The sequence below is a fragment of the Lycium barbarum genome, chromosome 11, assembly GCF_019175385.1.
Source record: "Lycium barbarum isolate Lr01 chromosome 11, ASM1917538v2, whole genome shotgun sequence".
Classification (NCBI taxonomy): Eukaryota; Viridiplantae; Streptophyta; class Magnoliopsida; order Solanales; family Solanaceae; genus Lycium; species Lycium barbarum.
The window spans coordinates 31,377,777-31,391,471 of NC_083347.1; the positions used below are offsets into that span (position 1 = coordinate 31,377,777).

At 34.7% G+C, this 13,695-nt stretch overlaps 1 protein-coding gene across 6 annotated transcripts; it reads right to left on the minus strand.

Moving 5' to 3' along the window:
* Nucleotides 1-461: 461 nt before the first annotated feature.
* On the minus strand, nucleotides 462-8,171 carry LOC132618570 (TORTIFOLIA1-like protein 2). 6 transcript variants are annotated; one of them, XR_009574172.1, is made up of 11 exons: nucleotides 8,118-8,171; nucleotides 7,942-8,000; nucleotides 7,651-7,732; nucleotides 6,078-6,811; nucleotides 5,564-5,758; nucleotides 5,356-5,458; nucleotides 4,339-4,997; nucleotides 2,593-3,270; nucleotides 1,738-1,903; nucleotides 1,184-1,277; nucleotides 462-867 (listed from the first exon to the last, which is right to left on the minus strand). XR_009574172.1 is itself a non-coding variant. In XM_060333598.1 (9 exons), the coding sequence occupies exons 3-9, from the start codon at nucleotides 6,753-6,755 to the stop codon at nucleotides 851-853; spliced, it is 2,496 nt and encodes an 831-aa protein (XP_060189581.1). In that variant the 5' UTR covers nucleotides 6,756-6,811; nucleotides 7,651-7,732; nucleotides 7,942-8,107; the 3' UTR covers nucleotides 462-850. The 6 variants fall into 6 exon arrangements, 2 of the variants coding, with proteins under 2 accessions (XP_060189581.1, XP_060189580.1); XR_009574171.1 differs by lacking the exon at nucleotides 8,118-8,171 and having other exon boundaries at nucleotides 7,942-8,107; XR_009574173.1 differs by lacking the exons at nucleotides 7,942-8,000; nucleotides 8,118-8,171 and adding an exon at nucleotides 7,826-7,923.
* Nucleotides 8,172-13,695: the final 5,524 nt, after the last annotated feature.

Here is a 13,695-nt window from a genome sequence, read left to right on the forward strand (position 1 = left end):
GTGCGTACATCTTACCCTCCCAAACCCCACTTGTTGTATCAAATACGCATAGCAGTTTTTTTTTATGACGATATCAGATACGCAAAACAATTATCACTATTGCCTTTTTTCTTTGGTTGGAGACTGCGAAAGAAAGAATACTTACATGATACAATATGTAAGTGCCAGCTAAACAGCTGGTGGATAAACATTTAATTTGCAACTCAAAATTCAATTGGAGTAAGAATGACAAATAGTTGACTATTACAAAACAGAACCAACAAAAAAGAAGAAAAAAACTTGGTGTATGCATGTCAGGATGTATTTGATTTTGGTGCAATTTTTCGTTTGAAGGAACTCGGATATATCCTCAATGTGCCAGGTTAAACAATCAAATCAAGTGACCTGTCCTCTTAATCTAGTTCCAGTTTAGCAATAAGCCTCTTCTTGTCCCTTTTTCATTTCACTAAACTAGAAGGCAGTTTTCCTATAAATGCTGCTAAAATGAGATTGGAGAAATAAAGACATGAAATTACTGTCCAATTTCAACTGTACAACGGCATCTAATGAAAGGTTGACATGATGGCTGATATGTCTTGACATCTCTGTGCTTAAACAGCATTTCCAAGGAAACTGAGAAATGAACAAAAACAAATCACAGATTCATGAAAGTTGAAACTGTCTTGACATTCTAGAAGCTACAACCTTCAGTTCTGCGTATTCAGGTAACGTTTCGAGAAGTTGATAAAAGAAAAGAGTAGCTCTTTCTAAGCATCAAGATTCATCCCCCCTCGAATCCATTCTCTTCTACTTTGTCTGTAAGCTCAGTTCCAAATTCCACCAGAGAGAATACCAGCAACTCTTTGGCATGCTATGGTGCATTTTTTCCTGCAAGGAGAAACAAATGATGTTAAGAGGGAAGGCACCTATAAGAAAGATTAAAAGACGCCAAAGCAACGAGGGTTCTTTCTCATGTCAACTGTACAATTGCTAACAGACTAATTCAAGTAAACGAATAAACACAAACTTTTGTATTTCTTCTAATGGTATCACTTTGTTGGTATTGCAGCGTCGTACGTTGGACCCAATCAAGAGTATAATCACATTGTCCTTCCATTCTCTAAAAAACTTAAAACAACCTCTCTAGAAGTTCGAAATAGGTTCACCATCACAGAAAATACTTGCTGAATTGTATTCTACAAACCTGGTTTCACGACTCCTGGTTTTTGAGAAACAAAAATCAGAAAAGTGAAACTTCTCGTCAATTTAAACTTCCTTCTCCAGATGACCACTCTTTCCTATCCAAAAAATCACAAGCTCTGTTATCAACTCTCAAATTCTACTTTCACAACATGCATCACATGGTAGATAATGCATGTTGACTACTCATGCAAGGATCTATAAGAATAAAGGAGTTTTCCGACAAACAAAATTCATACCCTCATGCGCGCGCGCGCACAACACACACATATGCATATGTGTCTATATATATATATATGTATCCGAGGGTCTATCGGAAACAGCCTCTCTACCCCATAAAAGTAGAGGTAAGGTCGTACATCCTACCCTCCCCAGGCCCCACGTGTGGGTATGTTGTTGTTGTTGTTGTATGTATGTATGTATGTATATATATATATATATATATATATATATATAAATGTTGTTCTATCCTGCCCATGTTAAACAAGAGTTGCAGCAGATAAAAATAATTGATCAGTCAATAATGCGAGCTTCTGACTTGAATAAAAGACTTCTTACCCCAAAGCTGGTTTAAGGTCATTGCCAACTGCATCAAAGATTTTCTCTCTGCTGGGGTTGAGTATCCACCCTTTATCGCCTCCTGAAATGCAGAAAGAAATTCTCGCTTTGCATTTGTAGGGAGGACAGTATAATCTGGCCCACGGACAGAACTCAATTCCACCACCTAAGTTTAAGAAAAAAAATATATACCATGAGGGTTGAGTCCAGAAATTTTTCAAAAAGGATTTTATTCATGAGTCAGATACATCATTATGTATCGAAGTGATCAGACTAACATAACAGGTTTTACCATATGGCACATTCAGAACTGTTACAAGTAGAAGAAACAAAAAGGCAGAGGACATGGCACCCAAGGGTTCGGCTTAGTGTTCATTGAAGTGAAGGCAAATCTTGGATATCAGGGTTCAAATCCCAGTAAAGAAAAAAAAAAAAGCACGGGGTGATTTCTTCTCATTTGCTTAAGGTATGCGCAAGCTGGCCCCGACAGCACCGTTACTTAAAACAAAAAGAAAACCAAAAAACAAAAATAGGCAGTGGGCATGCCATCAAAGTCGTGGAAGATTGTAAACTAAGACAAGAAGAAACCTTAGGAATAAAACACAAGGAAGCTATCACATATTTGGCAGAAAACATAACCCAAGGATTTACTAAAGTAGAAAAAGGCACTGTAATTTCATACAGCATTCAAACCCCTACTTGTGACATAAAAAGCTTATCTACCTTTAGTGCTAGGCACACTTAGTTGAACTCTTTTCCTAATCAAACATACTTTGTGCATGTAAGTTTTCAAGAAAAGTAAAGAAAAAGCATATAGTTAGTTTAAAGATTTCCATAACCACAAGATGCACTTGCCTGTTGCAGCCAGGGAATTATGATATTCACATATGTTTGTTCGAAGAAGTATGATGATAAAGTGGCCAAAAGATCACTGGCGGTCTTTTGGGATAAATTCTCCAGAACTGGCCCTGTTGTATCAATAAGTTCAAACAAAACAAGCTCATCACCAGAATAAAGGGCTTCCACATAAGCAGAGTCTACATCCCCACCCAAAAGATGTCCTTTAACAATTCTCCAGAGGTTATTCTTGGCATCTAAGTGATTTTGTTTGTCATTAGTTGTAGAAATTCTGCCAAAGACATCTTTATTTCTCCTCAATTGTCCTCCATGTATTCCCTTTCCAACAGAATATCCACCTTGTTTTGCTGCAGGATCTATCCACATGTCTAGATTTTGATTTCTAAAACTGCCCGATCTGCTCTTTACAAGTGTCCTATCCCCCCGAACCTCCACATCTTTGGTGGGCAGTAATGGAGACTTCCTATGAGGCATATCAACAGATGGCCTTGGGGTGTATGCGGAGAGCCTTGGGGAAGCAACAGCAGGACCTCTTTTCATAAATTTTGTTGTCGCTGGATCAGGAAATCTCCCTCCATGAGAAAGTTCCTTGGCCAATCTATCAACTACACCTTCAAGACTGGACACATTTATTTGTATCATTGACAGGTTATCCACAATGTTGGATGTGAATTCCTGAAAGCATTAGTTACAACAGGGGTGGTCAAATAATTAGCAAGTAACTCAAGTGCTAACTCAAAAGAATATGGCAGGTCTAAATTCACAGAACTGAATTTCAGAGGAAACGGAAAGAAAGAAGACAGGAAAAATCAAACGGGGGCATCCAAATGATGAAATGAACCCTTGCTATTATCTGATATCATCTTTGGGCTCAAGACTTTTCTTTGCATAGCAATAATGGGTCGAGGGAAGAAAAGAATAGAACTAAACTGAAATCACTTCTGTGTTGCCTCAAATTTACAGGAACAAAAAATGGTATTTTTTTCAGGCTGATGAAGTTGTTCTGAAAGCATCTAGTGAATCAATGGTAAAGGAGATCACATTGCGGTGATGAAACTCAACACCTCTATCTGTTTAATAAGAGAGAAATCCAACTAAATTCTGACCACTGGGATGACCAAGAAGGCAATGCTTAACCTTCTCAGAACACAGCTCTTTTATGTAATATCATTTCCTCCATTTATAAATTTCAATGGAAGTTAAGAGGATTATTAGTTCAGTTATACTCTATTCACACCATTCTTCAATAAAAGTTTTGTTCAGTATATTATGGAAGCAGTACACAATAAATCCATAAACTTAGTCATGATTAAGCTCTGGTGAAAAGATAGATTAGCCACAATAACCGTTAAGGGCATATGTATTGCTCCAAAATCTATTATAAACATCATACCTTAAAAACAGATTTGGGTAGACCTCTCTTACCATTTCTACCATCAATCATGTTTTTTTTTTAAAATAAGGCACCAACTGAACATGTTATACATCATATAAAGAAAGTAAGAAACTTAACCAGACACAAACATAATGCATATACTGAAACTTCCTCTCTACTTTTATATAGTGTATATTTGATATGACAGTTTCCAGCAAGTTTAGTCTGGGCTTACTTTACATTACAGATTAATACTACAAGAGCATGTGATGTGCCTTCCACAGAATGACATGACACAGAAAGGTCGGTTGCTTTTGATATGCATTGGCTGATCCAGACTAACACAAAAGAAATGATAATTTAATTACCTTTAATAAATCCAGTACATTGGATTGCTTATTTTCAATATCTAAGAGTTGCTTTCGGACAGATAACATTTCCTTTGCTACATCAGAACAACAGCCATGCAATTTTTGGGAACTCAATTCAGTTACTGTTGAATCTAAGCTTCTTCGTTCCTGCATTCCAGAAAAATATCGCTGTTCCTCAATACTGATTTCTTCAACTGCAGAACGCCGACTTGTTCCCAATGGTGTAACCAAATTGGCCTTGTCAATTACCTCGTGAGAACCCAGGACTTCTTTGCGTTGAAAGTTATCAGGAAACAGATTTGAGCCAGAAGAGCATTCCTGTTTGTCATCTATGTGCACATATTCATATTCAACATCATGAGAACTTCTAGTCTCAGCACTTTTTTCAAATGCCTTCGTAATAGAACTACCCTCTGATTCTTCATCCCGAACTTCTGGCATAAAGATCTTACGGGTTTTTGGAACTGCTATTTCTACACGCCACTCATTAGCTCCAGAGTGCTGAGGCTTTTCAACATGGTTATGGCCTGCTTTTCTCAAAGAAAGGGGAAGCTTGCTTTTAACCGAGTCACAACCAAATTTCTTAGGTGTGACATCCTTCAGTGTTGACTCACTGGCACTTGTTATATCGCCATAGTCATCTTTATACAGATTTTCTGCAAGATAAAACTATTATTACGCAAGTCACAAAAACAAATGTAAAGAAAGCCCATCTTCAAAATTCTGTAGTAAATGACATGTAACTGGGATACATGCCAGCCCAACAAGGCCAGAAGCAAGACTGAGCTGAAACTAGATCAATACTTGGGATTAAAAGCCATGGAACCATCTCAATCTAACAAATAACCATAGCTCAAGAACTGGACCACTCAAATCGCAAACTTTAACTACTTAATTGTGGGACGAATCAACTAGGTTATCAGAGCTTTACAAAAAGGTTATAAGAAGATGAGTTATGAGAGATATCTGCAGCATTTGAAAAAATATCACATCGGAGAGCACAGACCAGCATACCTCTTATGGAAGAGCCTGCTTCAGAAGGTTCAGATGTACCAGTGCCAGGAAGCCTTTTCCACAGGTGTAAAGCTTGCAATGCTGAGTCCCTGACTGGTTTCACCTGAACAAACACATGAAGTTTGATACTTTCAACTTTCATATCAGGCAACCACAATAAAGAAGTATACCACATGGTTCAATTATGCATTCTGACTGCATCACTTACCTTATCAAATCGACATGATTCAAGGGTCCGGATACTAGAGGTTTTGAAAGTGCTGAAGAATGCTCCACCGATTGAAGCAATGTCGCCTAATGCTGCACATGCAGCTTTTCTTGTTGCCCAATCACTGTTCTTGAGTGCTTCTTGAATGCTAGCCATTGCAGTTGATAAAGCACTATGTGTATTGGCACCACCAGCCTGATTATAAGAAGAAAGGAAATCAGAAAATTTGTCATCTTTTTCTGATGTATAAATCAGCCTTAGCTTGCAAAACATAACTTAGGAACTTTAATTAGGTTTTACTGCTGAAATTAATGACCAAAGATATTTTCCTTGTTCTTTTAAGGTGCCAGCTATATGCAGACATATGCTGCACAAGTGCAGAACTCAATAGGATCTAACAGTAATGTGTAAACTGAAACGTTCTTATCCGTCAAGTCACACACTAATATTACTAGTATATATGTGTGACAGAAAATTTCAAAGATTAAAACAAGTTTACAGAAGATAGATCTACCTGAATTATGCTTCTATTCAATTCAATAACAGCTGGTTTTGCCGTGAAGTGTGGATTCTTAAGCAACTTGACAGTTTTAGCCAGCATCTTCTGCAAAATGACAGCTGGAGGGTTCTGAATACTGTCTATGACCCGAGCCAAGCACAGCGCTGAACCAGTTTGCACGTGCTTATTTTGCTCTCCCATTGCTTCAAAAATAGGCCTCACTAGCACCACAAAAACTCCATCATTTTCATTGTCACCTGTAACACTACTCATTTTAGAAGCCAAAACACCAACAGTATCCACGCACGCATCTCTTACAACTGTATCCGAGTCCTTGAGACGCTTAACAATGCTAGTTACCATCTTCCCAAGATGTGGAACAACAATACTATCATGGAAATTGGCAAGCGTGCCCATCAACCGGATAGATTCCTTACGAACAGCACTTTTCTGCTCTGAGTCAGTATCTAATATACAAGATAGAAATGGAGCGACTCCATCTGGGGTTAAGCACTCAATTATTTTCTCTAGCTCTTCAACTCCAATTTGGTAAGTATCCCTATCTGCAAGCTTGTTCAGCGCAAGAACCACACGTTGTTTAAGTTCAAAAGCAACCTGTTGGCCATTCACCCTGCTGGGACCTCTTCCTCTCACCATATTCACATGTTTCTTCATCACTTTTTGCCTGCTCATTCACCTCTCCCAGAGTACAATTCCAGCAATTCAAAGTTGTAACCCATCATTTTCCCCTTCAATATTCAAATAATAGCCTGTTAATAAGATATCAACCTTTTCTCTCTTGCTAAACGGTAAACAGCTGCACCAATTTTCTTGCGTCAAAGTCATTTTCATTTTCAAAAAAATTCTTGGGTTAAAGTAATTTTCATTTTCAGAAATTTTATTGGGTCAAAGTTTAGTACTACAATCAATAATGTTGCAAGGCAACCCCCAATATTTCACTCCTGTACCCCCACAACCACCTCCAACCAGTAGACCAAGAAGGGGGGAAATGAACAACTGTATCTTATATAACCTAGATGTATAGCTTCCACTTCTTTAAGCAAGACAAAAAAACAAGTAGAAAGAAAACGTTTAAGATCACACAAATGACTAAACTTGAGCACATATTTTGCAGAGTATATAATGCAAACACCTTAAGAATATCCAGCAGTGTGCACTAGTGGTCAATGAAAGTAGGATAAAAACAAGACCAAGTTTAACAACAACATTCGCAGTGCAATCCCACAAGTGGGGTCTGGGAAGGTGGTGTGTACACACACCTTGAGAAGGCAGAGAGGTTGTTTCCGAAAGACCCTCGGCTCAAGTAAAACAAGTTCAAGATGCAAAAAACAGACCAAGTTCGAAATGCAAAAATGCTAGATGGTTTCTTTCCATATGAAACAACCTTTGGTAGACAGAGCTATCTGAGTTCAAACTGGTTGGACACCCCATTATTTTGAAAAAGAATAATAAAAAGAGTTGCATTCTCACAGCAGCAAAGCATAAACTACAACAAGCAAAAAAAAAAAAAAAAACATGAAAGTATAGAAAAAATGTTCGTATAGAGCTAATAGATTGAAGAACTTACAAAAGAAGAGCATTTTCAATCTTCACCAAGGACCAAACTTGAAAAAGCAGAGGAAAAAATCTAACTCATAAAGCTAGGGTACCTGGAAAAAGAAAAAACCACTCTCTCTCAGTTGACAACATTTTACGATACAGATTTAAAATGTTACTTAGTAATAATGAAAATGGAGTAACACCTTGAAGTTCAGAACTTAAATAATAATTTAAGTTTTGAAAAAGAAAAAACTACTCTCTCAGTTCCGACTATTATACTAAAAGAAAACTTGGGGGTGTGAGTAATTTTAATCAGTACCTTGTAATTAGAGCAGCTTAAAGTAGGAAACTGGGAATTAAAGGTGTAAAAAATGTTCCCTGCATGTGCAAAGTTTGAAACATTTAGAATAATAAAATTAATTCAGTAGTCCGTATAATTTAATATTTGAGAAATGTGGGTGATAGAGAAAGAAGTGAAAAGGTAAAGTTGAAAACCTAACGAGTGAGAAACTCTGAAAAGTATAATGTCAGAGGAAGAGGTAGACGGAAGGTCCTTTTAAATTTTCGCGCTTCGGGTTCGATTTTCGAATATAGGGGAGGAGCGTTTCGGAAATGGGGCCCTTCGCTGTCTTCTTTCCTGCTTTTCCCGAGGATTTCTTTTGTCTGTTTCTACTTTTGACACCTTATTTATTATTAGGGAAAATGATCAAAAACTCGCAAAAGAGTTAAAAATATCTTTCGTTATAAATTTAGGTCAAAAATATCTCTTTCGTCTTTAAAGTTTTTAAATATACCCTTATCTTAATGAAAATTTTCAAATCCCCCCAAAAATAACCGATTTCATTTTTAAGTCCCCTCCATTTAAACCAGACTCAACTATATAAAAAAATCATATGCGACCAACTTGTTCCCGAGTCCTATATCTGAAGCCACCAAGCATAGGAGCGGGTAACCCATATGCATTTTTTATTTAGTTGGGTTGGATTTAAATGGGGTGGGTTTAAAAATAAAATCGGATTATGTTGGATCCGTTAAAACAGCGGTATATTTAAAAACTTAATGACAGAACGGTATTTTTATCCAAATTTGTAATGGAGCATATTTTAGCCTTTTTCCCAAAGTAGATAGGCATTTTTGACCCCTTTCCCTATTTATTGCGATGGAGTAAGACATGAAGTAATTATTTTTACGTGTCTACTATACTAAAAATAGAATTTTATTTTTATGTATTTAATTTTAAAAGTAAGAGATTAATTATTATTTTATATCTACTTTACTCTTGTTATATTAAGTACTACTCTCTCTCTGTCTCAATTTATATCATTATATGATGCTTCTTCTTTTTAAGTCAATCTCGAAAAGAATGACACATTTCAATATGTAGTAACAATTCAGCTTAAAATTTATCTTTTTATTCTTAATGAAATAAATTCTAGCCACATAAATTTCTATCGTTTGTTTCAGCGCACAAGTCAAACGCCATCACATAAAATTGACGGTGGGAATACTATTTATTTCCAATTCATTTCTCAGTGAGTGAGATGACTTATAATAATTAGGAGTAATATAATAAAATTTGAGTATTTATTATTGTTTCTTAAGGGGTGTGCCAAGTCCAATATAGACAAGTAAAAATGGCTAAGGGAGTACAAATCAAATCTATAAACTTAAATTTTTTTAATCTGAAATTTCTATAAAAAAAAAAAATCGAAATATTTCAAATAAAGCCAGCTTAGATTATGTTTACTTAATCCTCCAGATTTGGTGAAACAGATAAGCAATCCCTTTTTAATTTATAATAATGAATTTTCTATAGAATATTTTAATATCTTCGTCAGTCTAATATGTCAAAGGATCTGGGCGAATTCAATGTGGCTGTCTGGTGTTTTAATTTCAATACAATTGCTTATGAGAAGGGAGTTGAATGTGAAGAAACTTTTTTGTAAAGTTATAATTGCATTGTAATTTGAATTCTGTTATGAATACACTGAACTAAAGTGTCTGTTCATTTAATTCTTACACATCACATACATGAATTAGTTGAATTCATATGTATCTATTTATTATGTAACTTCATTCTCTTCTCTGATGATGTACTTTGTAGCTACAAATAAAACACTTTTCGCTCATGGATTAGATACTTGAAATAGAAAGAAAGTCTTCTCCTCCTCTTTTACTTCTTTTTCTATATTTCTTGTCTTATATTGCTCTAATTTTATAACAACGTGAAGCTCTAATCAACTGAGAAGGTTTCAGTATGATTTTCATTTTTTTTTGTGTGTGTTACAAACATCAAGCAAGGTGTGTTTTTCAAAAGATTGACTTTAATTTGGTTCTTGGAATATATTATTATCATTATTATTACATTCAACTATGTCAGCCTTGAATTATATCTTGAATTCTCAAGACATAAGCACGAAATAATGTTAACGACAATGGTCGCTATAGAAGCTTAAATGAATTTGATATAGGTTAATTGCCTTTAGTCTTATAATTACAATCACATGTCTATCATTAAATAATCTTACCTTGATCACTATTATGGGTTTGAATATGTATGGTACGATATAAGGAAATTACCGCTTACATTTGCTGTTATTTTATTATTCATAAAATGTCAAAGTTATTTATTACCAGTAAACTACTACAGTTTAGGATATGAGATTGCATATGTATTATTTATTCGGTAGCTAAATAGCCCGTGAATTAGCTGCTTAATTAACGATCACATGAAATCTTTGTGTGAAAAATAGTTTTCTTTATGATAAAAGACTCTACACATGCATTACTAAAATTTTCATTAACATGTGAATGTAAATGTCGGCAACTAATCACATCTTGTTCGTCATTCATATTAAGGGAGTGATGATCATCACATTTATTTGAATATCAATATCAGATGTATATTCATTAAATATCAAAGGCAATAATATGAAATACATGTTTGTTTCATTAGCAAATGTTACTTACAGAATTGTAAGAAATATATGACTATTAGACCGATAATAAATATTCATAAAGTCGTATTAATTAGGACTAAGCATTTAACTTTATAACTGTAAAATTAAGTGACAATACGTTCAAGGTATTATTAATTATGGTTGGTTCTTATGATCACTTAAAGTGAAAATATTTTCAAATGCTTGCTATGTTTGATTATTGATGAACTGCTCTACTGTTCATAAAAAGGTTGTAGTGATGCAGGTAAGTCTTTGTATTTTTTTTAAATTCATTTTGGAAGGCTTGTTATGGTTTATGATAAAGATGGCCTCACAAGGAGTATATATGGCTATCACGAGTTTGCTACTAATTGTACAACTCGTTGGGTTCTTTTGATCCATGGGAACCTAATTAGTTCTGGATTATTTATGCCTTAAATTTGTTCCTGGAGAACAAAAAAGAGTCATTATGATGTTAATTTTATATCCTTAATGGCTAAATGAGAGTTTGCAAGAAATATATGATCACCAGAAGTGACAATATTTCCTATGCATTGTTGTTGCTACAATTGAAGATGTGTTAGAGGAAAATTCTCTACATCATATGTATGTCTCGATTTGGTGCTTAAGTAGCAATATCTTAAAAAAGGTTCTAACCTATCACGATTTGATATTCTTAAGGCACGTTCAAATGATTGTGTTCTATTCCTGAAGAATGAGAACTTTTGATAAAAGCTAAAAATAGAGATCCATTCCCTGAAGTGAATGTGATAATATTTAGTAAAGCTTCTAAGTACAGACGTGCGTTTGGTTGTGAAGTTATCACGACTCATCTCCAGAAGAGGTAGAATAATTGAGAAGAAATATTCTGAACATTCTATCTTTACTCCCGAAGTAGTAAAATATTACTTTACTCCCGAAGTGGTAAAACTTTAAACTTTACTCCCGAAGTAGTAAAATTCAGAAACTTTACTCCTGAAGCAAAAAGAAAATATCTGAGAAATATATTGAAGCAATGTTTCTTGTGCTTGAGCAAAATAATGAGCTATAGATGAACGTTGTATGTCAAGCACATTCAAATAATCAGGTTTCATTTCCTGAAGAGAATGAAGTTATACCACAAGTTACCTCCTGGAAAGATAAAATAACAAAGGAAATACATGTGGTATAAACATCATTGCAACACGTACCCGTCGTACATAAGAACATCTCGAATAATTATATTAAGTATCATTTTAAGGCAAAAGAAAGCAAAATAGAATGTTCTACTATAACCACATTCATACATTATGGTTAGTTTTTATTGATTTCCTTGAAGGAAATAACAATTAATGTATCTCTTTATGAAGGATGTGATTATTATGTGGTTGACGCTTAGATACAAAATATTCAGATGTTAATGATGAATCTCCCTGAAAGAGATGCTTGAAATATTGAAGTTTAGAATTCAATGTTTATTTCGTGACACTAGTAGTGTCTAAATTTGCTTTCATGGTATCAGATGTATTTAAGAAATATTTATTAATAGAAATTATTGATCAAAGGCTCCAGAAGAGTTAATTAATTATTTTCAAGTATCATGCCACCAGCGGTGTCCAAATAATATGTGATTATGATAAATAAATTAAGTCTCTTGAAGATGTTATATATGATAATACCATTCATCGTAGATCGTAATTGGTACGATCGGAACACAATAGTAAACCTGAAGTTCATTTGCAATAAAGATGGTTATGATATTGAGAGTATAAATGATTGGAAGATTGAATATCTTCAAGTTAATACGGGTAAGAAAAACATATGTGAAAAGTTACCCAACTATGAGGGTATCACATGCCATAACAAAACCAGAAGTTTATTGACATAAAATCTCATGCAATAGTAAATCAGAAGTTTACTAAAACAAATAGCACTCGTCATGGTAAACTTAAAGTTTACTAGTACAGATAATTTTATCAGTCGATATGACCGTTTTGGCCATCCTGATTTAAATCTGATGTGTTGATTATTGAGAATATATTGAAGAGATAGAAAATTCTTCAAGAATTTATTTGCATTGTTTGTTCTCTTGATAAGTTGATTCCACCAGCTAATGTTGGGACTGGATCCCTTAAATTTTGAAAAATATAAAAGATGAATGTAGCCCCCTTCATATGCGATGTGATGTCTTAAATAGATGTATTTATGAAACGGTCACATGTATATTTATTGTCAACTGGAAGTTTGACATTTACAAAGTTGCTTGCTAAAATTATTTGAGTTGGAAGCACAATTTTCAGAACATGTAATCAAGACAATTCATCTTGATAATGCTGGTCTAAGCTGGTTTGGCACTGGATGCCTCCATAATATAGCTAAACCATTGCTTATGAGAACAGAGCTTCAGATGTTGATCTGAGATATGACATATTGCATACAACAGCACTTGTATGCTTCAGACCAATAAATTATGATAAATTCTCTCTTCATAATTGGTTCAGGGTCAGGAACTAGATATTTCCATCTTATAGCTTTTGATGTGCGATATATGATTAATGGATTTACCATGATGCACATAGATGAATTTCTCAAAGAAAATTGGGATATGTGTTAGTTTTTCTAACATAAGGGGGAGAGAATATGAAGCTAAGAAATATGTTGTGAATTATCATCAGTATGATCCTCAGATAATTCACATCAGATGTTAGAAGCATTTACTGACCCAACTATTTCATATTTCATCTGCAAAATGCTCCTAATGTCCCTTAAGGACAGACTCTACAGCATGCATGGAGCATGGTAGACCAATCGATTTCAAATGTAATAATTCTTGAAAAAAGGGAAGGAGCAAATGATCAAAATGATCATAATAAGGAGGCAATGTGCTCTTGAAGAGCCTACGACATAACATTTCATGAAACCTTATGAGAGGTTCAGGTACCTAAAAATAATGAAGCAATGAGATCTCAGTAAGTTATGTCGAATTGCGAACCGATATAAAATGATATCTTGTCGACGATATTTTGATACAATATAGTGCGCAATATTGTATAAGGTTGTGAGGATCTGAATTCTACGTCTCTTAAAGCATGTTGACATAAAAATAATTACCAAGTAATATGATGCATCTTGATAAATGTAAAGTTTATTGGACC